We start from the raw sequence: 25308 nt of genomic DNA, 5'->3' as shown, positions 1-25308 counted from the left end.
GCCTGATCCGTCCACCGGGCTCCAGCCAGCGCTCAGTGAGTCGGGCTGGCCACTCGGCCGCGAGGGGAGTCACATGGCCTGCCCATGAACCTCACTTACTTGTGGACTGGTGGCCGACCAAGGGCAAGCTCTCCTGCCTGCCGTTGAAGGCGTAGATGCTGACGACATACTCCGAGCCCGGCACCAGGTTGGTGAGCTGCAGAGAGGTGCGGGAGGCCGGTACCCGCTCGTCCCTCGGCCTGGCGCCGCTCTCCAGGTAATGCCGCACTCGGTAGCCAGTGACGTGGGCTTTGGGGGGCAGCCAGTGCACGGTGAAGGAGGTGGTCGCCACGTTGGAGAAGTCGATGCCAGTCGGGGAATCGATACCTGCATTGGCAAAGGGGGCGTGGATACATCAAAAGGCTCTACGCATTGCACACGGATGCTGGCACAGCCTCGCGCCATCCCGAGGGCACACACCCACCTTCCCCCGCCCCAACCCACATGCGGCAAGATCCCACAACATCATAACTCCCATCAGTCTGCTTCCGCCTGCTGGGATAAATTTTGGCTCAGAATGCCAGGGAGATCTTGTAACCCCACCCTCCCCACCCCAAACCCATCACAAGGAGCAGTGGTTTTTAGAGTAATTAGAGATGGGTAATAAATGCCAGCCGAGCCAGCGACGCAACCCCCATCCCGTGCATGAATGAAAGATGTGACATGCAACTCCGGGGAACTTGACGGGGTGCCCACTCAGAACAGAAGAACATAAAGCCAAGGTGAACGGACGCAGTTAGGAGGCGGACCATCTCTGAGAGTGACAGCCAGCGACACAGAACTGATCTCAGTCTGTTCCTTGCAACAGCGCCTGGCTAACAAAGATGGCCATGCACAGTTTAATATTCTCAGGCCAGGCATAACAAAATGTCCTCCGCTGGACAGCCTGCTCCTGTGCCTCTATTTGACATAGTTCTATTGAGGGCTCAACAACCAAATAACAAAACACAGCACAGAAAGGAGGGATCAATGTAAAAAACTGACATAAGGGTGCCAAATTCCACTCGGATCACGGCCCTGTCCACTGCTGTTCACCATTTTCAACAATAATTCGGATTCAGGGAACAGCAAGCACGATTTCAAAATTCAAGGGCAACATCAAATTAGGAGCTGGGTGCAGTGTAGTTAACGCAGAGCAGGAGTGTGACAGAACACAGGTAAGGTTAATAAACTCGCAGAACGGTCAGGTACTGGCAAATGAGCACGTGCTGTGTTTTACAGGTTGCTCGGGGAGTTCAGGTTGCCGTGGCAACACACAATACTGTCTCTTCCTGGCTCCAATTTCTATGCGGCCGTGTGGGAAATCTCCAGCCCACTCCATCATCCGCATACATTGGAAAGATTTTTAAGTCAACAACCAACCTGCTCAAGACATTTTTCAGACACATAGGCCACACCCAGCCTGTCCTGCTAGATTGCCTGGCACAGGAAGGCAGTGCACGTGTACGTGCCTATGTGTCTGTGTGTGGTGTCTATGTGTCTCTCTGTGTGTCTGGGGAGGGAGGGTGGTTAGTGGATTGTGAGGAGAGGAGGGGCCACTATTGAAGAATATTATCAGGTTAATTGGCCTTCATAGTACACAGTTCTGATTGAAGGCATATCCTGCGAGGAAATGGTTATCAGAGGCTCAAGGTGGCTACAAAATGAAGATTAAAACAATTGGTCCAGTCTTGAGACTTCAGCTGCACATCTCTTTGTAGTGATTTGAGTGGAGATACCTAACAGCTTACCTAAGTTTACACAAATCACAGGAACGTGGGCTACACTGTCACAACACAATTAAAACGTTAAAAGCGGACATTTCTGGGAGGCTCTGGGGTTGAGCTTTTGGAGGGACAGAACCGAAAAGCATGAGAAACTCGCAGAACTGCGCCTCCACTCCCAAAACGATAAACGCGGCATCCAATAATGAGTTCCTCTCTCCATCACTGATAAATTCAGCTGAAAATGTCTTCACTCTAAATGTGGTGCAAATGTGGTTTGGTCACATGGATAAGTTGAAGCAAATGGTATTTAAAGGGAAAAGGAGACCACATGGATGAGTGGGAAATGATGGGGAGGAACAGGATTAGGCCCTTCAGCCCCTCGAGCCTGGCCCACCATTCAATGAGATCACGGCTGATCTGTGGCCAAATTCGATATACCTGGCTTGGGCCCTTAATATCTTCGCTTAATAAACATTTATCTACCTCAGATTTAAAATCAAAATGATCAAGCAACTACTGCTATCTGTGGGAGAGAGTTCCAAACATCTATTAGCTTCTGTGTATAGAAATACTTCCTAAGACAGGGTGAATATTTTGTGCGCATGTGTGGCTGCCTGAGTCTGTGTACGGATGTGTGTATACACCTTTGTCTGTGTGCGTGTGCACATCCCGGCGTGCGTGTGCCTGTCCCACTGTGCATGTGCGCCTGTGTGCATACATATCTGTGTGCATGTGTGCACACATGTGCATGTGCGTATGTCAGTGTGCACCTCTGTGTGCATGTACCTGTGTGTGAATGTGTTGTGCACATATATGTTTCTGTGTGCATGTATGTGTGTGAGAGTGTGTGGTGTCCATGTGTCTCCGTGCGTGCACGTGTATGGGGATGGAGGGTGGCTAGTGGATTAAGGTGAGGGGGACTCATGAAGAAATTTATCAGACTTTGTGTGCATCTTAAATATTACACAGTTCTAGTTGAAGGCATATCCTGCAAGGAGCTGGTTAACAGTAGCCCAGGGTGGCTACAAAATAAGATTAAAACAAATCGGTGCAGTCTTGAGTTACAGGAGTTCATCAACTGTACACTGGCCTGGTGGGTGTTGTTCAGAATGAGTTCAGTGGGGGTTGCCAACAACTTGCTCAGAGCAAGCAACAGATTAGTGTCAAGAACATCTCTAGCTCCAATTCTCAACCTGTTCCTTGGCTAGAGGCAGTCTGCATTAAAGGCATGTGTCTCTCAGTTTCCTGACTCGGCGGTGGGGGAAATGAAGTGCTCTCAGCGGGTGAGTGAAGCAGACAAAAAGGCCTTTCACCAACACAGGCAGTGTAGCTGACAGTGTTACCATAAATCGGTTCACTTGTTCCAGTCACCCAATGACAAAACGGAATAGGACAGATACCGGAAGAAGTGCAGGAGATAAGATATTTCAAATTTATTACAACTGTCAGAAAATGCTGAACACGTTGGGATCCTTTTCTTCCTTGAAAAGAGCATGGATGATGGATGACCTAATTAATGAGGGCTTCCAAATCCTGAAAGGATAGGACCATGGAATCCCGACAGTGTGGAAGCTGGCCATTCAACCCATCAAGTCCACACCTACCTTCCGAAGAGCATCCAACCCAGACCCTACTCTATCCCTGCATTTCCTATGGCTAACCCACCTAGCCGGCATATCCCTGGGCTCTATGGCCGGTTTAGCATGGCCAATCCACCTAACCTGCACAGCTTTGGACTGTGCGCCCAGAGGAAACCCACGCAGACAGTGTGCAAACTGCACACATGCTGGAATCGAACTGAGGCTGGAATTGAACCTGGGTCCCTGGTGCTGTGAGCAACAGTGCTCACCACTGTAACAACCCAATGTGACCAGTGAGAACGGTGTACAGAACAGGAATGCAGGAGAATGGGTTAGGGCTAGTTAGCCTGTGTGAGGTGAAAGAGAGATGGGAGAGGGTACAGTATAAACACCAGCAGACACCAGTTGAGCTGAGTAGATTCTTTCCGATTGTAAATTCTATGATAACGATCCTTGCTTTCGGAAAGGCCGAACGCCCATATATCTGTGAACCATGAAACTTTGTCATGAGGTGGTATCGTCACTGGACTAGTAATCCAGAATTAATCTTGCTCACGAGATTCAAATTCAATCATCAAATCTGTGAATTGAAAGCTAGTCCAGTAATGGTGACTGTGAAGCTCCTTTTAAAAATCCCACTGAATTCACTAATCCTCTACAGGGAAGCAAATCTGCCACTTTTACCTGGTCTGGCCTACATGTAACTATGGTAACAAATGCCATCCAAAATGGCCGATCAGGTCACTCAGTTCAAAAGGCAGTTAACGATGAGGTAGAAACACTGGTTCCAGTCTCAGCCATGTTCTGGAAGGGGGGCATTTTCACTTTGCCCCCTGGAACAGCTGAGCTCTTAACTTCCCAGGTGGTTCTGGATCCTCTCAAGAATACCACAATATCTCACCCACAATCTTCCAAATGCTTCCTACTGGGGCTGTTTTTGAGTTAAAAGAAAACCCACACCAACTGGTCACCAGCTGGTCGAGGTACCGCAGTCTGGCTATTCCTGTAAACCCAGTGACGGCAGTGTGCCCAGAATTCTGCCAAGGCCACGTGCAAGATGATTACCTGTTCGCTGAGTGCCACTCAGCGGAGCGCTCTCTCTCTCGTCGATCACAGAGTACACCTGCACCCGGTATTCTGTGCCAGGCTGGAGACCTGAGGAACAGTCAATGGTGTCAGGTTAGATCCAAATGTAGCTCCCCACACCCCAACCCACAACAATGAAATTTTTACGAAACAATGATGGATCACAACATTCAAATCCAGCTCAAGAACTGTCACTCACAGTGTCCCCAGAGTGTGTGAGAGAGACAGAATGAGAGAAAAGGAGAGAGAGAGGTAGAGTCATAGAGATGTACTGCAAGGAAACACACCCTTGGGTCCAACTCGTCCATACCAACCAGATATCTTAATCTAATCTAGTCCCATTTGACAGCATTTGGCCAATATCCCTCTAAACCCTTACTATTCATATACCCATCCAGATGCCTTTTACATGCTGTAATTGTACCAGCCTCCACCACTTCCTCTGACAGCTCATTCCATACACACGCCACCCTCTGTGTGAAATGGTTGCCCTGTAGGTCCCTTTTAAATCTTTCCCCTCTCACTCTAAACATATGCCCTCCAGTTCTGGACTCCCCCAATCCAGGGAAAAGACCTTATCTATCTACCTTTCCACATCCCTCATGATTTTACAAACCTCTATAAGGTCACCCCTCAGCCTCCGATACTCCAGGGAAAACAGCCCCAGCCGTTCAGCCTCTCCCTATAGCTCAAACCCTCCAACCCTGGCAAACTTTTCTGAACTCTTTCAAATTTTACAACATCCTTCCTATAGCAGGGAGATCAGAACTTAAACATAGTATTCCAGAGAGAAAAGGGGAGAGAACAAGAGAGAAAGGGAGACAGACAGAGAGAAAGGAAGAGAAATAGAGAAAGATGGAGAGAGAGAGAGAGAGAGAGAGAGAGAGAGAAAAAGGGAGAGAGAGAGAAAAAGGGAGAGAGAGAAGGAAGGGATAGTGAGAAAGGGAGATAGAAAGAGAGAGAGAAAGGGAGGGAGAAAGAGAGAAGGTGAGAGAGAAAAAAGGAGAGAAATACAGAGAAAGAGAGAGAGATAGAGAGTAAGGGAGAAAGATAGAAAAAGAGGCTAACACCAGAGTAAGGGGGGATGAGAGAGAGAGAGGAAGGGGAGATAGATTGAGACAAAGGGAGAGAGAGCAAGAGAGGGAGAGAGGCACACACATTGACATAAACTTGGACATTACACACATACGCACACAGTGGCCTTACCTGTCAGTACCACCATGCTGTTTGAAGGGGTGATGGTCAGATCAGTTGACCCCTCTTCATCCCCTACGGGTCTGTAGCGCACCAGGAAGTTGCTGAGGTCGATGGAGGGAGGGGGTGACCAGCTGATTCTCATAGTATCTGCCCCCACATGGGTGAAGCGCAGGTTGGTGGGGGGTGGTACCGCTGGAGAGGGGGCAATGGGAAGCTATGAGTCAGCAGCAGCTCCTGGACTGAACTGGGTGCTGGGACCGCACTAACGCAGACCCCATGCAACTGAGGTTCGTACACACACTTCAGCCCCTACAATTCACCTTCCAACCCATCCCCACCACATCCATTTTTCTCCTCCCTCTTATCCCCATCCCAACCCCCCAAAGGGAATTGCTGAACGAACAGGGAAGTGGCAGAAGGATTCCAGTCTCCCTCACTCCCAACATTGTTATTTGGAAACACCCCGACCAATCCCCATCTACCCTGGCATGTTAATAGCATCGGGGGAAAGAACCTGCATTGATGTCGTGCCGTGCACTAGCTCAGGACAGCACCCCCTGTGGCAACATCGGCAACTACACCCAAGTTGCCAAAGCCCTGCTTTTTCTCTGGGAGACAAGTTCCACCAGCTTTAGAGTCTTCCTGACATCACCTCACGACCTCTCCCGTCCTGGCTTTGGATTGGAACGTTCTGCAACTTATTCTGGGCAGCTATCATGGACACTCTCCCAGCATGCATTACCCTCAATGACATCATCAATCACATGCTCAACTCATCACATGCCCATCTTGAGAGTGGGGCTGAACACGGGGTGACAAGAAAGTGGAGGGGAGTGAAGAGAGGTGGAGTGAAGAGAAGGTGGTGAGGAGAGAAGGGGACTAAGGAGAGGCTGAAGAGAGAGAACAGGCGAAGAGAGAGGTGGGTGAGGATAATGGGGGGGCAAAAAGAAAGTGGGGAAGATAGAATTGGTGGAGAAAGAGAGGGGAGAGTGGGGAGGAGAAGGGAGAATGGGAAAAGAGATGTGGATTGGGAGGAAGGGGAGGGGTAGAGTGCAGGAAGATAGGTGGGAGTAGGGGTAGTAAACATAGGAGGAGGAGAGGAGTGGAAGAGAGAGAGGGGCCATAGCACCCATCTCTACACACACCCGTGTGTAGGCAAGAGGTCACTGCGAGAAGGAAGGAGACTGCTCACTGACATCTGGGTGGGGGAGATAGGAACTGGGGCGGGGGAGGGGAGGGTTGGAAGAAAGGAGCTGAAAGAAAATTCACCAGTTTGCTGCTTGCGAGTGGTGGTGACACTAGTGCCACCCTCTATCAGGGTGATAACACTGATGTCGTAATCTATCCCGGGCTCCAGGCCTTGCACAGTATAGTATCCCGTCGACGAGCTGACAAAGTCTTCGAGAATGGGAACCGACTCCCCCGCCGCTATGACAGTGATGCGGTAGCCAGTGATGGCCGAATAGTTTAGCGGTGTCCATTGCAGGCCAATGCTCGTGTCACTTACGTCAACGAAGGTCAGGTCAGTGAGTTGGGGGATTTCTGGTTAGTCAAAGGGCAACAAGGCAGCGTTAAAGGTGCAAGAAAAAAAAAACTAAACAGCAAAGAAGAAAACTCGAAAGAAATGAAATAGCATGACATTGCTTTAACAAAAAAAAGGTGATTTAACTGCAAAAAAAGTTGCAAGCATTCAAAATAGAACATTGTACATTACAGCACAGTACAGGCCCTTCAGCCCTCAATGTTGCGCCAAGCTGTGAGATCAATCTAAAGCCCGTCTAACGTACACTATTCCATACTCGTCCATATGGCTATCCCATGACCATGACCAATTAAATGCCCTTAATGTTGGCGAGTCTACTACTGTTGCAGGCAGGGCATTCCACGCCCTTATTACTCTTTTGAGTACAGAACCTAACTCTGACATCTGTCCAATATCTATCACCCCTCAATTTAAACTATGTCCCCCCGGGCTACCCATCGCCATCCAATGAAAAAGGCTCTCACTGTCCACCCTATCTAATCCTCTAATCATCTTGTATGCCTCCTATTAAGTCACCTCTTAACCTTCTTCTCTCTAATGAAAACAGCCTTAATTCCCTCAGCCTTTCCTCATTAGACCTTCCCTCCATACCAGGCAACATCCTGGTAAATCTCCTCTGCACCCTTTCCAATGCTTCCACATCCTTTCTATAATGCGGTGACCAGAACTGTACACAATACTCCAAGTGCAGCCACACCAGCAGTTTTATACAGCAGCAACATGGCTTCATGGCTCCGAAACTCAATCCTTCTACCAATAAAACCTAACACATCCTATGCCTTCTTATCAACCTTATCAAGCTGGGTGGCAACTACCAGTGATCTATGCACATGGACACTGAGATCTCTGCTCATTTACACTACCAAGAACCTTACCATTTGCCCTGTATTCTGTATTCCTGTTACTCCTTCCAAAATGAATCACCTCACACTTTTCCGCATTAAACTCCATTTCCACCTCCCAGTCCAGCTCTGCAGCTTATCAGTGTCCTGTAACATCCTTCTGCACTGTCCCAAACTCCACCAACTTCAGTGTCATCTGCAAATTTACTAACCCATCCTTCTAAGCCCTCATCCTTCGCTATTATTGCGAGGGTGGAATACAAACTTTTTATTGATTAAATTATTAAAATATCCAACATTTGGTTCCTTTTGGAAATATTAATCTTCATGTGAATATATTTAGTTTTTGTCCCCTTGCCTTTTCTTTGAGGCACGAAGGCCTGGGCTGCAACTGATGCTGGTTACCTTGACAACGTGCTGCGACTGGCTGGGAGGCCATTTTGTTCTTCTCTGCCACTCCTCACCAGCCTTAAACCAGTATCCTCAGCAACTTGCACTTCCCAAGCAACACTGGCAGGGAAACCACCCACCTCCCGGCACTCTGTCTTGGCCCGTGAACATACTTGCCTTTTCCATCTACGCCCTCCCTTTGGTGCCTAAACCGTGGATCCCACTAGTTTGAAATTCAGATCTAAAGTCCAAACATTTCTCACATCATTTTTATAACCAGTAATGGAAAGGTTGTTCAATCGCTGAATGAACAAAAGTTAGTGAGAGGAAGAGCGCGCTGCAGTGAATTTTTTGACACTTTTTTTTGTTTAAAAACTAAAGCAAACAAAAGAAGTGCAGCTCTCAATGGAAGCCATTTTGTGACACTTGCATCTGCATTTTAAGCATGGACTACAAAAGTGCTTCAAACGTGGCATTGAGAGTTTAAAGCGAGTGTGAAGCTTTAGAAGCTAAGCCTGCGGACGTTTTCAGTGTGTCCCAGTCTCTGTCCTCACAACCTACAATTGAAAAATAAACCACAACAACCGTCATGGCCGCCAAACCGTTATGGCCGCCAAACTATCATGGCCGCCGCCTCTGCTCCTCAACTACCTTGGGTTATCACCGTGGACACAGGCTGGCTTTTCTTGTTGTCCTTGACAGTATAGACACTGACATTGTATTCAATGCCAGGAGTCAGGTTCTCGGGGATCCACGAGGTCTGTCCAGCTTCAACAAACTCCTCCAGAAGGTTGCCCTGTTGGCCTGGTTTTGGGGTGCAGGTCACATGGTAGCCGGTGATATCTGAACATTGTAAACACACAAGACACTGCTGTCATCACAGGGTGGGAGCATATATTTAAAAAAAATTAATGAAAGGGGGCATTGGTAAACGAGTCGGCACCTTGGGATGGGTGGGGAGTGTAACCCAAGATAGAGTGACGAGGGTGTCACAAGTGAAACTTCAGGGTTGGCACCAGGCAATGCCATCTCAGTGGGCGCACACAGCTTTGGCAGGGGTTGGTGTTTGAAGAAGGTATTCAAAAGTTCGAGGTTGGCACGGGGGGGGAGGGGGTAAACAGGAAGAAGTTGGGTGACGAATGCAGCACTGTACCCGACACACTGGGCACGAACACCAAAGAGCCGGGAGTAACCGAAAGCAGCTAAGATTGGCCAAAGCCATTGAAAATGGCCAAACCTCACCAGCTGATATCTGGGTGTGCCAGGATGTGTGGCCAATAACCCCTTTGTTCTGAAACATGATCAGTGAATAAGGGCGGCTCGCTATGAATCCCAGATTTACCAGGATCTGGACACTCTCCGGGGGATTAAAGCTGCTGCTCTGCTCCAGCTGCACGTCCCCTTAAGCAGCTAACCTGTGGCTCCTCATCCCCAAAACCAGTCACCTTCGAGCATGAATCGGGCGGACGATGGGGAGTTCACCCATGTTAGGTGTGGAGGATGTATCAGGGAATCGGTAGATATTTTGGCTCCAGTGTGCTCCTCTCCCCCCCACCACCTGCCCTCCCCCCCACCCCACAATACCCCAGGGAACTCTGTGGTGGGAGCCCCTCTCCCGCAGATGGGAAGTCGGCCTGTACCTGTTGATGGTCCCTCTCGCCAAGTCACGATCAGATCTCCAGTGGTAGGATCAGGGTAGACCTGTAGGTCGGTGGGCGGGGCCAACTCTGCAACAAAGAGAGATTGGGGTTTGTACTACATGACAACAACAACAACAACAACAGCTTGCATTCGTATAGCATCACATTAACCAACCAAGTCGCTTCATGGGAGCATCTTCAGAGAACACTCGACAGACCGAGCCACGGGAAGGAGAATTGAGAGATCACGAGAGGTCACCGCTCATTCTGATTCAGGAGGGGTGGCAAGAACATGGGTGGGAGGCGTGGGGTGTGTTTGGAGCTTGGTCATTGGGAGAAAGAGTAGAAATATTTGGGATGGAGGGAGGGGATTCAACCAATGATTGTTCTACACCGAGTTGATAACTGATAACATTTTTTCAGGCGTTCACAGGATTAGGGAGGCACTGATTAATGCCCATCGTTAATTGCCCAGAGGGCAGTTAAGAATCAACCACTTTGCTGTGGGTCCGCAGTCACAGGTAGGCCAGACCGGGTAAGGATGGCAGATTTCCTTCCCTAAAGCGCATTAGTGAACAGATGGGTGTCCCCCTCCAACAGTCAATTCACAGTCATCATTAGACTTCATTCCCGATTTCTTTATTGAATTCGGATCCTATCAGCTGCCATGGCAGGATTCAAACCCAGTATCCCAGAACGTTACCTGGGTACCTGGATTAACAGTCCAGCAATAATACCACTAGACCATCACCCCCCCCAACCTGATGGGCTGAATGGCCACACTCTGTGCTGTAATGACACCAACTACAGACTAGTATCAAATCAAACAATACTAGAGTTGTCACTGACATACGATGGGCAGAATGGCATCTTCCAAAAAACTATATCTTTCTATGAATCAACCTGAGAGGTACTGGCAAATTGTCAAGGGTCCACAGCCATAGTCAGTTCAATCTCCCTCCTGCTGCCGGCTATGTTGAGCCCCACAGGGTCACTATAAACCCAGCAGCAAAACTGGGGGTGGGGGGTGGGGGGTATACATTGCTCTCCATGCCAGTGTCCCAATTTCTGTTTACAGTGGGGTGAACGTACACAACAAAAAAAATCACCAGAGACATTCTGATTCAACACCAGCGTCATTGACACAAAAAAGTATCACAAAATGGCGAACAGGGGGAGCTCTTGGCTAACCGGAGACCAAGGGACATGGCAACAGCTTTCATTTGTACAGCACACTTAACGTTGAACCCAGCTCCCTGGCAGCACTGTCATGCCATAACATTTAACAGCAATTCCCAACTAAAACAAGTCTAACGAACGGTGGTCGTTTGTCAACTGTTGTTTAAACAAAAACCCTTGTTGTCCTTCAGGGAAGGAAGTATGTTATCCATACCCGGTCTGGCCTACATGTGACCCATAACTGCCCCTCTGAAACAACCAAGAAAGCTGCTCAGATCAGGGAGCATTTCGGAATGGGCAAGGATGGCAGAGGTGATGGCTCAGCATCACTTTCTGCAGGGCAACGGGGGAAGGGCATTAAACACCAGGCCAGCTGGCAATGCCCACTTCGTTTGAACAGATTTACACCAACAAAAGGCCACGCAGAGACCGGACACTTGAGATACATTCGGAGCGATGAGTGAGATGTCTGTCAGACTGGCACGGTTTGTTCTAAGGAGCGTCAGGAAAAGATAAGAAGGAGCTAGAGAGGCGGGCAAGTCCTGACAGTTTGTAACAGCGTAGGGCTGAGGTAGTTAAGGCATGGTTGCCGATGTTGGGGTGAATGAAGAATGCGCTGGAGAGCAGAATTGGAGGAGCGCAGTAATCCTGGAGGGGGTTGAAGGCATTTACAGGACAAGAGTGAGTGGAAGTGGAGAGCTCCCTTTTTAATATCGGACAGTGTAACCGGGTGAGAGCCTCACCAGTGACGACGGTCTTGGTGATGGGGTTGTCCTGCACTTGGTCGTCTGCTATCACTGTGATGGAGATGGTGTACTCGGTACCAGGTGTCAGGCTGGAGATGATGATGCTCCCGGAGTTACTGGTCACTTCCTGAGGGGTTTCTCCACCTTGGCTGGGTCGGACTCCCACCTAACACGGTGTTGAGGAGGGGGGACCAAAAATAAAGGAATCACACAGCGCAGCAGGAGGCCACTTAGCCCCGTCGACAGTGCTCCCTTGGTCCCCAAAGTTTTCCTTTCGTTTTTGATCCTTTCTTCAATCTCTCTTCTGAGAGTCTCTGTGGAATCCCACCCCCCCTTCAGACGGGCCACTCCACTTCGGAAAGAACATTGCTGCGTGAAAGAACTCTAATTTCTTGCACTTCCACCCAATCGCCCCCTCTTCAAACCAGATGGATCTACCCACCTGGTCTGACTGATCTAAACAGTCCATCCAGAATGGAAAACATTGAACATAGAACTGCAACAGGCCCTTATGACACCAAATTAAACTAATCCCTTCTGCCTGCCCTTAGCCCATATCCCTCCGTTCCTTTCATATTCATGTGTTTACCTAAAAGCCCCTTTAAATGCCCCTATCGTATCTGTCTCCACCAGCAGCACGTTCCAGACTCCTACCACTCTTTGTGCAAAAAACCTGCCCTTCACATCTCCTTTGAACTTTCCTCTCTCACCTTTAATGCCCCCTAGTATGAGACATTTCAACTCGGGGGGAAAAAGATTCTGGCCATCAACCCTATCTATTCATCCCATAATTTCATAAACTTCTATCAAGTCTCCCCTCAGCCTCCACCGCTCCAGAGAAAATAACCTGTGTTTTTCTGGTCTCTCCTTAAGGCTCATTCCCTCTAAACCAGGCAGCTGCCTGGTGCATCTCTTCTGCACCCTCCCCAAAGCCTTTACATCCTTCCTTTATGTCGACACCGACAGCCAACAATTTACTCGGGTGATGACCAGAATTGAATATAATACTCTACGTGTGGCCCAACCAAAGTCTTATAAAGCTGCAACATGACATTCTGGACTCTTGTAGTCAAATTCCCGACCAGTAAAAGCAAGAATGCCACACATCTGCTTTACCACTTTATGCTCCATGCTCTTACCCGGAATGATATCCTGGGCATGGGTGTCCATGTGATGATGATAGCGGTGTCCGTCACCTCTGTGTTGAAGTTTGGCACTGGGCCTACGGTCTCCCCTGCAATGTATTCAAAGAAAGATAATCAGTAAGATTTGCTGGGCTAACAGGGGAGGGATGGGAAGGCCAGAATGACAGGCAGGTTAATAAAACTGCCCAGTGTGGAAAGCTCCATCCCCCAAGTTTGGTACAAACCTCCTGAAAAAAAAACGCAAGATTGGGGAAGGAAGTGCGCGCACACTCGTGGGCCACGCAAGTACAACTGGTGCGGCCTAAACAAACTCCACTAACCCAGAGAAAGAGAGCAGCGCTCAGAATTTACGTCGGCCAGTCTGTGACTGGGCCAGGCCTTTGCTCTCAGGCCCAAGTATTAACAGAGCCAGAGGAAGTGGGGGACATTCCATGACTTCTCCCTCACCCCTCCCCCATCTTCTTGTTGCTCGGCCAACTCTTGACAAAGGTTTAGGTCGACACCGACAGCCAACAATTTACTCGGGTGACAGGGAGAGATTCCTTCGCTTGGAGAGCGGTGAACCCGGGCAATTCTCTGCCGCAGAAAGCAGCTGAGGCCAAAACACTGAATGTTTTAGAGAAGTAGTTAGACATAGCTCCTAGGGTTAAAGGGACCAAAGGGTTTGGCGGGAAAGTGGGAACAGGGTACTGAGTGGGGTGAATAACCATGGTTGTCCCAAATGACATAGCAAGCTCAAAGGGCCGAATGGCCTACACTTCTACGTTTCTACATGAAAGGCAATCAATGGAATGAGGAAAACAGCATTAACAGCGCCATAGGGGAACGTGGTGAAAACATCATGATGAGGAATGCAGTAGGCTTTCGTGCAGACTTTGAGCTGGAGAAAGTAATGGGGCCGAAGGAAGGAAGAGTGGCTTCCCCACTGGAAGGTGCTAAGTAAATGCAGACAGCGATCTCCAGCCCGGTGATACCGCAGCCTTGGTGCAAGACTAGGATTCCTTTGCTGGTCAGGGAGCTCTGAGGGTAAACTCAGTGGTGGACAGGGTGAGGTAAAGGAGGGGAGAAACTGGAGAACAAGACAAGGCCGACAGACTTACGAGTTGTCAGAATGTTGTGGACTCTCTGGCTTGTCAGGTTGCCTTGCTTCGCGGTGAGGCTGACAACGTACTCGGATCCTGGCAGCAGCCGGTGCAGCCGGTACCTGGTAAAGTTGGGCTCGAGCTGGATAGTCTTGACGTTCTCGTCAGTGGTCAGGGCCCAGGTCAGCACGTAAGCGGTTATCCGGGCCCGAGGTGGAGTCCAGGTCACCAGCACCGAGTTCTTGGTGATGTCTCGGAACTTGAGGTTGGTGGGAGCGTCGAGCTCTGCGAGTGGGAGGGGGGAGAGAAAGAGAGAGAGAGAGGAAAGCACAAATGAGGATGACCCCCACGAGAAAATAAAAGAACAACCCGACACCACTGAACCTTGTTGCATTTCCGTAGCGCCTCGGCTCGAACCCAGGGCGTGCCAAAGCGTTTTGCAGTTGACGATGGGACTTTCTGAAGCCACCGTTGTAACGGAGGAAAAATGGCTACCCCATCACATTCCCTCACGCACAGCAATGTGATCAGGAGCAGATAATCTGACCAGCAGTTAAAACGTCGCCCTTGTCAATATCTCTCCCACCACAATCAACACAATCTGGCTATTCGTCCTAGAAATGGTTTTGGGGTCTTGCTGTGCACAGACAGGCTGCCATGTAGCCTACATCGCAGCAGTGATCGCTCTTCGAAAAGCTACTTCGTTGGGGGTGCCTGGTTGTTGTGAAGGGTGCTATATAAATGTACATTTCCCTTCCCTTCTTCAACCGTTTACCTGATGCTCTTTGAGGGCGAACCTTTGGCCCAGTCAGCAGGGAAGAACTCCCCCGGGCCTCCTCCCCTGCCTGGTTCAGTAGTTAGCCTCACAGCGCCAGGGACCCGGGTTCGACTTCCACCTCAGGCGACTGACTGTGTGGAGTTTGCCCATTCTCCCAGAGTCTGCGTGGGTTTCCTCCGGGTGCTCCGGTTTCCTCCCACAGTCCAAAGATGTGCAGGTTACGTGGGGATTGGCCGTGCTAAATTGCCCACAATGTCCAGGGATGTGCTGGTTGGGTGGGTTAGCCATGAGGAAATGCAGGGTTAATGTGTGGGTCTGGGTGGGATGGTCTCTTTGAAGGGGTGGGTGGGAACCGAATGGATCAAATGGTCTGCTTCCACGGTGTAGGGATTCTAGGATTCATGGGTCCCTCACAGGGCTGGATGATTGTGGGGCTCAAGTCCCACAAACTGGAGGACAAATTGGAGATTGACAATACCCCCTACCACCCACCAGGCGATACTGAGTAAGTGCCGCACAACTGGAGCTGCCCATTATGCACATGTAACGTTGAACCGAGGTTCATACTGCTGGATGGAGAAAACAAAAACTTCACCATACTCCTGTGATAAAGAACAGGGGGTTAGGTGGGAAGATTGGTGGGGGGAGGGCAGGGGATTCTCTTCGAAGGTTCTGATCAATATTCACGCACTGCCGCACCCCCCCCCCCCCAACATTACATCAACATTAGTTCAAGCAAACTTTGCTGCTCGTGGGATCTTGCTGTGCACAAACAGCAGCCATGTTCCTACAGCACAACAGTAACCAAACGTCAAAAGCTGCTGCGTTGGCTGGAGACATGTGGAGAAGTCTCCAGGTCGTGGAAGGCACCATTTATAAGGACAAGACTTGAATTCGAACAACTTATGTTCATTCCCTTTTCGCCCTGACGTTTGCTCAGGGCCGACAGCCATTCGGTTTTCGGACAGTTCCAGAACCTTGGGTGGCCGGCTCCGTGATGTGTGGCATAGCTGCGCTCAGGGCAGGGAGACCAAACAGGGTGAGGGGGAAGATGAAATTCAGCCCCCATGTCGCACATCGCCCGCCCATTCACCCAGCAGCGCCGGGCTCGCTAAACCTACACTGGCTTCCCAGTCAAAAAAAGAACTAGATTTGTAAAAAAGCCCTGGGTGGGGGGGTGTACGGTGGCTCAGTGGCAGGGTTAGCACTCGGTGGTTAGCACTGCTGCCTCACAGCACCACCGACCCAGGTTCGATTCCCACCTCAGGCAACTGTCTGTATGGAGTTTGCACATTCTCCCTGTGTCTGAGTCCAAAGATGTGCAGGTTAGGTGAACTGGCCATGCTAAATTGCCCTGTAGTGTTCAAGGATGTGTAAGTTAGGTGCATTAGTCAGGAGTAAATGTAGCGTAATAGGGTAGGGGAATGGGTCTGGCTGGGATACCCTTCCTTGTGGAGCTGAAGGGCCTGTTTCCACACTGTTGGCATTTTTTCAAAAGAAATGCTGGCAATCAGAAACTAAAACAGAGATTGCTGGAAAAGCTCAGCAGGTCTGGCTGCATCTGTGGAGGGAAATCAGAGATAGCATTTCCAGTCCCTTCCTCACAACTAATGGTAGCTAGGAAAATGTTTTTTTTTAATGCAGAATGTTGGGGTGGGGGATGTGGGAGGGAAAGGACTAAACAATAGGTGGAGATAGAGCCCAAAGAAAGATGGTTTGGACAGACAAAAGTGTGAGTAACAGTCAGCCTGGGAGAATGAATAGCCACTAATGGGGATGGTTAGTTGCTAACAATGGGTTAGCATTGCAATAGAAGACCATGTGGTAACACGGCCTGGTGTGTGGGCTAAGGACATGGCAGAAGATGCTTAAAGCCCTAAAATTGTTGAACCCGATGTCGAGTCTGGAAAGCTGCAGAGTCCCCAAGCGGAAAATGAGGTGTTGTTCTTCCAGCTTGCACTGGGCATCACTGGAGCACTGCAGCAAGCCTGAGACAGAGATGTTGGTCAGAGATCAAAGGCAACGTCCCTTCCCTGACTGGAATCCACACTGACAGCCACAATGTGGAACCGCAACGCCACAAGGAAAAGGTCAAATTTAACGAGGGCCAGTGGAACTGGACGGGCTGAAATGGACGTCTTTGCTGCGGGACACAGAGAGGTTTGTGAATAATCCACGAGGGGCGAGCATCCAAGCTCAGTGGGCGATAGAGGAGGCCAGTGGAATGTTGGCCCTCAGTTCAAAGGCCGCTGAGTATAAAGTATAAAGCTAAAGCAATACAAGGTACCAGCTGGACCCCATCTGGAATACTGTTTTGCTCCCCCCACCCTTATCCAAGGAAGGATATATTAGTTCTGAAGGCAGTCCAGAGAATGTTCACTAGATTGAATACAGAGGGATTTTCTTCTGAGAGGAGGTCGAGGAGACTGCGTCTGTACTCACTGGAGTTTAAAAGATTGAGAGGCGATCTTATTGGAACATTCTGAAGGCACTTAAGGGGCTTAAACACTGAGAGGTCAATTCCCCTTGTGGGAGAATCTAGGGCCAGGTAGCACCAATTCACCGTCGGGGGTCACCCATTTCAGAGAGAGACAAGGCAGCATTTCTTCTCTGAAAGGGTGGTGAATCTGTGCGATTCTTCATGACAGAGACTGGGCCATTAAGTATGTTCAAGGCTCAGAACGCTAGATTTTTAATCAGTGAGGGTTATCGGGAAAAGGCAGGGTCATGGAGTTGAGGATTAATAGATCAGCCAGGGTCTTAACTGAATGGCAGAGCAGACTTGATGGGCTGAATGGTCTACTTCTGCTCCCAGGTCTTATGATTATCCTTCTTCCAGTCACCTCAGTTCCACATGGTGGTAAGGAGTAAGACCGCTCTGCCCTGGCTGAGCTGATATCTCACAGTTGGCCCCCACCCCCAAGCCCAGCTCGGGCTCCACTGGCACTTACTGGTGGTCTGCTGTCCAACCAGAGGCTGGCTCTCAACCTCATTGTTCAAGGCGTAGACGGAGAAGCGGTAGGTGGTGCCGGGCAGTAAGCTGGTGAACTGGGCAGAGTTGGTGGATGGGCGCAGTTCGGTGCTTTGGCGGTCATGGCGGTCTAGCGGCAGCATGGTGACACGGTAACCAATGATCACGGCGCGAGGGGGGGTCCACATGACAGTGATCTTGTTCTCTGTCACATCGTTGAACTGCAGGTTGGTCGGCGGTTCCAACACCACTGGAAGAGAGATCCAGGTACGTTTATCCCATTCAACCTTATCTCCAGTTCTTCCTTCTCCTCCCCCCTCCACATTCTCCCTCCCTCCCCCCACTCCACATTCTCCCTCTCCCTCCCCATTCCAATCTCTGTTCACCCCAATTCTGTTCTCCCAGGCCTACCTTCTGAACTCTTCCCCCCCTCACCCCCAACCCTCCTGTGCAAATCCACCCTTTTTCCATCACATTTTCTCCCAGTTCCTCACTGAGGTAGACAGGATAATTCCCTTCACCCTGATTGTGTTGAACAAACAAACGCCAAGCCCAAACACTGAGCAAGTGCTTTCCCTCCACTCTCAAAGGATCTCCCTAGGCCTCACTGGCCCCCCCCCGCTTTATCTGGGAGTGCAGACTCTGCGTTGGTTAAGCCTGGAAAGAATTCCCTCAGATTACTCATTATCTTGGGTGTCAGTTTGAAGTGGGGAACTCCCGTATCCTTATCACCGCTAACCAGGTAAGGCAGGTAATCACCAGGCCATGTAATGAAAGCAACACGCTTGCGATCAGAACTCCCTCCTACTTTGGACACCATCCAACGGCATGGTCAACGTTTATTCATGAAGTGGCTTGAGATTAACGTTCAGGACCATTCCCTCTTTTGACGCAGACAAATTTTCCCAGCTACGGTCAAAGGTCCTGGCCCAGTCTTTTTTTTCTCTTTCCCCAAAGACTCTCGTGAGGGAGCGGTGGATTCTTTAAAGGGAGTCTGTCCTCAATAATGCAAAAAAGGGGTTAAAAATAAAAGAAATCCCAGATCAACGGCAGCACGCTCAACCCTGGAGTTAAGTATTGGGAAGGTTCTAGACCCCAACCCGGAGACTTTAAACCCACGGTGTAAGCTGCCCGTGTGGCGCAGTTGTGAGGGTGTGCAACACTCTTAAAAAGGGCACATGCTCAACTCCTCCAGCTCTTCCGAGCAGACCCCATGTTCCTCCTCTCAGCCAACACCTGCAATCACCGCTGGTGGGGGGGGGTGCTGCTGTGTGCAGGTCGGTCACCTGCCCAAGAACTGGTGACCGTGCTCTCCTGAACAAGCCGAGAATTTTGGGAAACAGACAGCGAGAGAGAGTGACAGAAAGAGAGAGAGAGAGAGAGACAGCAAAAGAGAAGACAGACAGACAGAAAGAGAGAGAGAGAGAGAGAGAGAGAGAGGGGGGGGGAGAGAACAAAAGAAAGACAGAGGCAGAGACAGAGAGAGAGAGAGAGAGACACAGGAAAGGAACGAGAGGATTTCTGCATGTTTCCGACAGCTCGTTCTGTCCAGTACACTCGGCGGAGAAAACACTGTCTTCAGAACGAGACAGAATTTATCTTGCGGCAGAGAAAACAGAACCACTTCCCCAAGGAATCCTGGCTGCAGACAGCCTGCCTCACGGAGCAATCATTCGTCTGACAGCACAATCTCAGAATTGTGAGACTTCCCTCACACAAAGGGGAATTGCTGGCAGAAGCAGGAATCCCTATTTTGTCCCTATTTGGTCATACAGGCTCAGAACAAGCCAGACTGAGACAGAACAGAAACCCAGGGACTTGCTATGCATTCCATGCAGCCCACAGGCCAGTCCCGCGTTCTCTCTCTCTGCTCTTGCGGTCTAGCCTCCCCCTGTTCCTCAGGGGAGCTGTGAAGCAGGCACATCCAGGGGTGATCTCAATTACATCAGGGAACAGAGGGCTCAGAGACTGTTTTAAGGTTTCAGTCTGGGCTGTCAGACTGTCAGGATCTGGTCTGTGCGCTCATCTTCAAAAGCAGCTCGTACCTATCGAGACAATTAAAAAAAAAAAGGGGGCTACAGACAAAAAGTTTGCATCTCCTCTCTCCTCCCTGGGAAGCATCCCTGATTATCTCCTGACCGACGAAAGGACGGACTAAACTCGGGAAATTCTTTGTACAGCACCTCATTACCCTTCGGCTGCTCAGAAATGAGTTTGTTAGCTCAACGCTCTGTATAACCTGCCCCCAACTACCCCTTCCCTTTCTCTGCTGCCTGGAGGGGAAAGAGGGCCACAGCTCGACAGGTCTTCTTTGGGGCGGAGAGCCTTGGGACGTCACGAGGGTTGGGTCAGTCGCTATGTAAATTAAAAAAAAGGTTTTTCCCTTTCTCCCCGTAGAGGTTTTGTTTTGAGTGAAAACACCCCCCCCTCCTCCCCCCCACCCTACCAACTTTCCAGCCTCTTTGCTCTATCTAACCGGCTGAGGGCCACCTCAATCTCAAGGCCGGATTTTGTGACCTCAAGAGAAGGCCGGGAGTTCACATCCCAGACCATCACACCCAAGGCTGCCAATTGGCCACATGAAGGGATCAAACCTGCTTTACATGACTTCCCAGGGCAGCTTACTATTAGAGCAGTCCCTGTTGTAACGCGGGGGTGGGTGGGGGGATCAGGAATGCCAAGCGGCAGACAGTGAGCTGCTACACACACATACAGCGCAGTGATAACGGACCACACCATCCGCTTCCAATGCCGCTGGTCACCACAAATTCATGGGCGGCACAGTGGTTAGCACTGCTGCCTCACAGTGCCAGAGATCCGGGTTCAATTCCCGCCTCAGGCGACTGTGTGGAGTTTGCACATTCTCCCTGTGTCTGCGTGGGTTTCCTCCGGGTGCTCCGATTTCCTCCCACAGTCCAAAAATGTGCAGGTCAGGTGAATTGGCCATGCTAAATTGCCCGTAGTGTTAGGTGAATGGGAATGGGTCTGGGTGGGTTGCGCTTCGGAGGGTCGGTGTGGACTTTTTGGGCTGAAGGGCCTGTTTCCACACTGTAAATAAGTGATCTAATCTAAATATTGGTCAGGCTACTGTCCTCAGGAAGACACGGGAATGTAAGCTGGGGTGGGGGGGGTTACTGGGTTTAAAGTCTCTCACCTGGAAATGACAGCACCGCCAATAGGCCAACACTGGAAGCACAGATCTGGCGCCAGGGGTAGGAGCACAAACCCACGGTCCTCTCGCTCCCCTCAACCCCCCCCCAGCCGAGCTCGTGACTGACTGAGCCCCAGAGAGTTGAGCTGATGACTCCATTTGCGAGGCCTCTTGAGTGGAAAGGATGTGGACAATTCGCTCGCCAATGAATAATTCATCCCTCATACCTGCCACAATGGAGATCGCATGCTCACCCATTCCTCACAGTCTCTCATACTCCAATCCTGCTTCCCAAGGACAAGCCCTTTGCAGATGCCCTGCTCGCCACCAGCTACTCACCCCTCCCCCCCTACTTTCCTTCGGGAAGATGCAGGACAGAGCCAAGCCTGTGTCTCAAGTTACGGCAGCTCCACCCACCATCCCTATTCTGCACTTCTTCCCCCATCTGTGCCGTGGGACCATCGCTCCGTACCTGCTTGAGGGACGCCATCGGTGGTCTGCTGGATGACTAGCGGAACGCTTTCCTGACTCTCCTCCACGGAGTAGATACTGATGTTGTACTGGATGCCAGGCAGCAGGTCAGTCAGGGTCAGGTGGGTTGCGGTGCTGGGCAGAATGATCTCAGTGCTGGCTCCTTCCACCGACGGCGTGTACACCACACGGTAACCTGGGAGGGAGTGGGGGGGGAATGCAGTTGTTACATTAACAATCTCACCACTCCCTTTATGGACAGGCCCTCAGAAAAGGCCCTTTCCCATCTGTCAGTCCCATGCTCCGTTCTACCTCCTTTCCTCATCCCCTTGTGGCAAGGCATTGACCACCAGATGGCAGCGCACTCAATAGTCACCAGCTGTAAATTCCCCTCCCCTCCCAGAATCAATAGCCCCCATCCTAAACACACAGAGACTGTTTGGAGAACTTCTAGGAACAGTTCAGGAATTGACAGCTGCTTTTAAGGTCGGGCTGCCCTTCTCACTGGAGAGGTGTACCCTGGGATATCACTGGGGTTGACCTACCTGTGATCGGGGCTTGAGGCCTGGACCATTCAATGGTGATGGAGGTCTCATCGACGTGATCGACGGTGTACTCAGTGGGACTGTCAGGAGCTGTGTGAGGAAAAGGCAGAAAGTTATTCTGGGAAACGATGGGTTCTCCTGACTACCATTGGACAACGCAGCAGAGAGGTGTCTCCACGGCCACCAACCTGTCGTGGGGGTCCTGGTTAGGATCAACTTCTCTCCATCTTCTGAGACTTCGAAAACATTCACGATGTACTTGCGGCCAGGCAGCAGATTAGGAATGGAAACAGATGTGGCTGTGCTTGGAACATCTGGAAGTGGGAAAGGAATAAAGGCTTAATATCCCGAGGCCTCCCAGACATATCAGCTCACAGACAACAGATTAACTCTTTAGAGTGACTTAACCTAAACCGAATCTCCACAACTCCACCACTCCCTATGCTCAACGCCCTATGCAGGGCTCCCACTGTGGAAAAACCTGAGTTTTAAAATCCTTATGCTCCATCACTTTGCTTTGGTTAGGGGCAAGGTCCATCCTCTCTTACCATCAGGAAATCAAGAGAATTCCTCTCACACACACACGCAGACACACACGCACGCAGACACACACGCAGACAAACACACGCACAGCTTAGACAGACAGATACACAGAGAGACACAGACAGATATACATGCACACAGACACATACTCAGAGACACTGACACAGAGACATAGATCTCTTCCTCACTGGCAAACAACAGGCGGCCTGTAACACCTTACTGAACAACCTGGGCTTCAGAAAGGCACAACATAAATGCAGGTCTTCCCTTCTTTTTCCCAGTGGTGGGACATTTGTTCAAATCCCAACCTCGAAACGAAGGCACTGGATAGCCGTTACCCCGACGTCTGCGCCACGCCTGGAGTCTGCATCAGCCGAAGCGGAATGTCGAAGGGTTCGGCAAACTGCAGCCCCTGCCTAGCATGGTGGGCCCTGAGCCGAGGGATGCACAGGGAGACCATTTCAACCATTAAATATTCTTCCTTGCTATCCTGCAGCGAGAGAATAAAGGCAGCAAGGACAAGCACAGGACATCCCACAGACACCAAGTCCATGAGAGTATGGAGGAATAATACTGCTCAAGGTAACTACTGAAGTAGCAGGGTGAATGGCTGGGCAACAGGAGATGTAGTTACAACCTGCTGTGGATGCCTAATCCACCCAGTTTGAACTAAAGGGCGAGAGTTACTGAAGACAGGGGAAGGCAAACGCAATGTTAGCATTCACTTCCAGAGGTGATATACTGACGCTGTATAAGGATCTGGTCAGACTGCATTTGAAATACAGTGGGATGTTTTGACCCCTGTACCCATAGAAGTTTTCTATACAGTGGAAACAGGCCACTCGACCCAACATGTCCACACCAACCCCCCCCCCAAAGAGTATCCTACCCAAAAACATTCCCCTACCTTTACCTCTGACTAATGCACCTAACCTAACACCGAGGGGCAACGTAGCATGGCCAATTCTCTGACCTGCATATCTTTTGACTGTGGGAGGAAACCAGAGCACCCGGAGGGAACCCGCACAGACACGGGGAGAGTGTGCAAACTCCACGCAGACAGTCACCTGAGGCTGGAATCAAACCCAGGTCCCTGGTGCTGTGAGGCAGCAGTGCTAACCACTGAGCCACCCTGCCATCTGAGGAAGGATGGGCTGAACTTGGAAGGTGTCTGGAGGAAAGTTACAAGGATGATCCCAGGGTTGTCATACGGGGAGTGGTTGAGGACTCTGGGTCTGTACTCGATGGAGTTTTGAAGGATGAGGGGGGAACCTGATTAAAACTTACAGGATACTGAGAGGTTTGGATAGAGTGGACAATGGTGTATTTGGTTTCAACCAGTCGCAGACACTGAGACCCAAAAACACAGCCTCAAAGTGAGGAGAAGACCCATTAAAATGGAGATGAGGAAGAATTTCTTCAGCCATAGGATTAGATTAAATTTCCAACAGTGTGGAAACAGGCCCCTCAGCCCAACAAGTCCACACCGACCCTCTGAACAGTAACCTACCCAGACCCATTACCCTACCTTGTATTTACCCCTGACTAATGCACCAGACCTGCACATCTTTTTGGATTGTGGGAGGAAACCCATGCAGACACGGGGCAAATGTGCAAATTCCACACAGACAGTCGCCTGGGGCTGAAGTCGAACCAGGGTCCCTGACACCGTAAGGCAGTAGTGCTAACCACTGAGCCACCGTGTCGCCCTGAGCTTGTGAATTAATAGCCTAATGACATTAACACATCACCATCTCTTATTCCCAATGATAGTTACTCTATGAAACCCATTGCCACAGAAGGCTGTGGAGACCAAGTCATTAAGTGTCTTTTAAGACAGAGATAGGTAGGCTCTTGATTATTCAGTGGATCAGCGGTTACGGGGAGAAGGCAGGAGAATGTGATTAAGAAACAGATCGGCCAGGTTTGAATGGTGGAGCTGACTCGATGGGCCAAATAGCCTAATTCTGCTCCTACATCTTCTGGACTTACCAAGGTACTGAGGCTGGGCCTGATCTTCACTAAGCTCATACTTGATGCGGAACCCAGAGACCGTGTCAGAGGCAGATACCCAGGAGACCACAAAGCTGCTGGAGGTGATCTCGGTGATGGATTCTGTTGTCGAGGACTCCCTGATGATGTCTTCCTCAGGCAACAGTGGTGTCTCACCCTCGGTTGGAGACCCTGTTAGGATTAGGGCAGTGGGGGGAACAGAGTGAAACATCAGGTTAGTGAACTATCAAGCAACAGTTAAGACTCCGCCCCAACCTGGAGGGCAGATTGGCGACAATGATTAAATCTCGAGAACTGGTTTAATCAAATTCAACTGTCTCTTGTTTCCCCGCAGTCCAGAAGAGTTCTGGATAGGACTTAAAGGCTTTGGTGCAGTTGACAAGAGAGCTCTTTCTGGTGGCGGGACGGGGGTGGGGGGGCTGGATAATTAAGCAGGGACGGTGATGGTTGCGTATACACCACATTTGCAGCTCCGCTCAACTTCCCCACCCCTCCATCTCAGTATGGGGCACTCTGCCATCTTGGGTCTCTGGTTAGTGGGGCAGAGAGAGAGAGGGAGAGCATGCGCAAGTGGGAAGGGGTCCTTCAGGCATTTGCCACAGCCTCCAAAGTGGCATCTCTCAGCATGAGGGTAGTCTCGGGGCTGATGTCAGGAAGCACT

At 50.3% G+C, this 25308-nt stretch overlaps 1 protein-coding gene across 4 annotated transcripts in view; it reads right to left on the bottom strand.

Annotated features, from left to right (window-relative positions):
• LOC122551435 (fibronectin-like) overlaps window positions 1–25308 on the bottom strand; it is a 95700-nt gene that overhangs the window by 34028 nt on the left and 36364 nt on the right. For 2 of the 4 annotated variants that reach the window (XM_043693335.1, XM_043693336.1), the window contains exons 15-28: window positions 24627–24818; window positions 22280–22405; window positions 22092–22181; window positions 21548–21742; window positions 17905–18174; window positions 14194–14460; window positions 13088–13182; window positions 11946–12114; window positions 10024–10110; window positions 9035–9226; window positions 6878–7150; window positions 5618–5800; window positions 4391–4480; window positions 100–366 (exon numbers count right to left, since the gene is read on the bottom strand). In XM_043693335.1, coding sequence (XP_043549270.1) covers window positions 100–366; window positions 4391–4480; window positions 5618–5800; window positions 6878–7150; window positions 9035–9226; window positions 10024–10110; window positions 11946–12114; window positions 13088–13182; window positions 14194–14460; window positions 17905–18174; window positions 21548–21742; window positions 22092–22181; window positions 22280–22405; window positions 24627–24818 — 2496 coding nt within the window. The remainder of the gene's footprint in view (window positions 1–99; window positions 367–4390; window positions 4481–5617; window positions 5801–6877; window positions 7151–9034; window positions 9227–10023; window positions 10111–11945; window positions 12115–13087; window positions 13183–14193; window positions 14461–17904; window positions 18175–21547; window positions 21743–22091; window positions 22182–22279; window positions 22406–24626; window positions 24819–25308) is intronic. The other 2 variants (XM_043693337.1, XM_043693338.1) reach the window with 1 other exon arrangement.

Source organism: Chiloscyllium plagiosum, chromosome 7 (assembly GCF_004010195.1).
Source record: "Chiloscyllium plagiosum isolate BGI_BamShark_2017 chromosome 7, ASM401019v2, whole genome shotgun sequence".
Lineage (NCBI taxonomy): Eukaryota > Metazoa > Chordata > Chondrichthyes > Orectolobiformes > Hemiscylliidae > Chiloscyllium > Chiloscyllium plagiosum.
The sequence above is the reverse complement of the archived record's forward strand: the minus strand, read 5'-3'. Positions and strand labels throughout refer to the sequence as shown.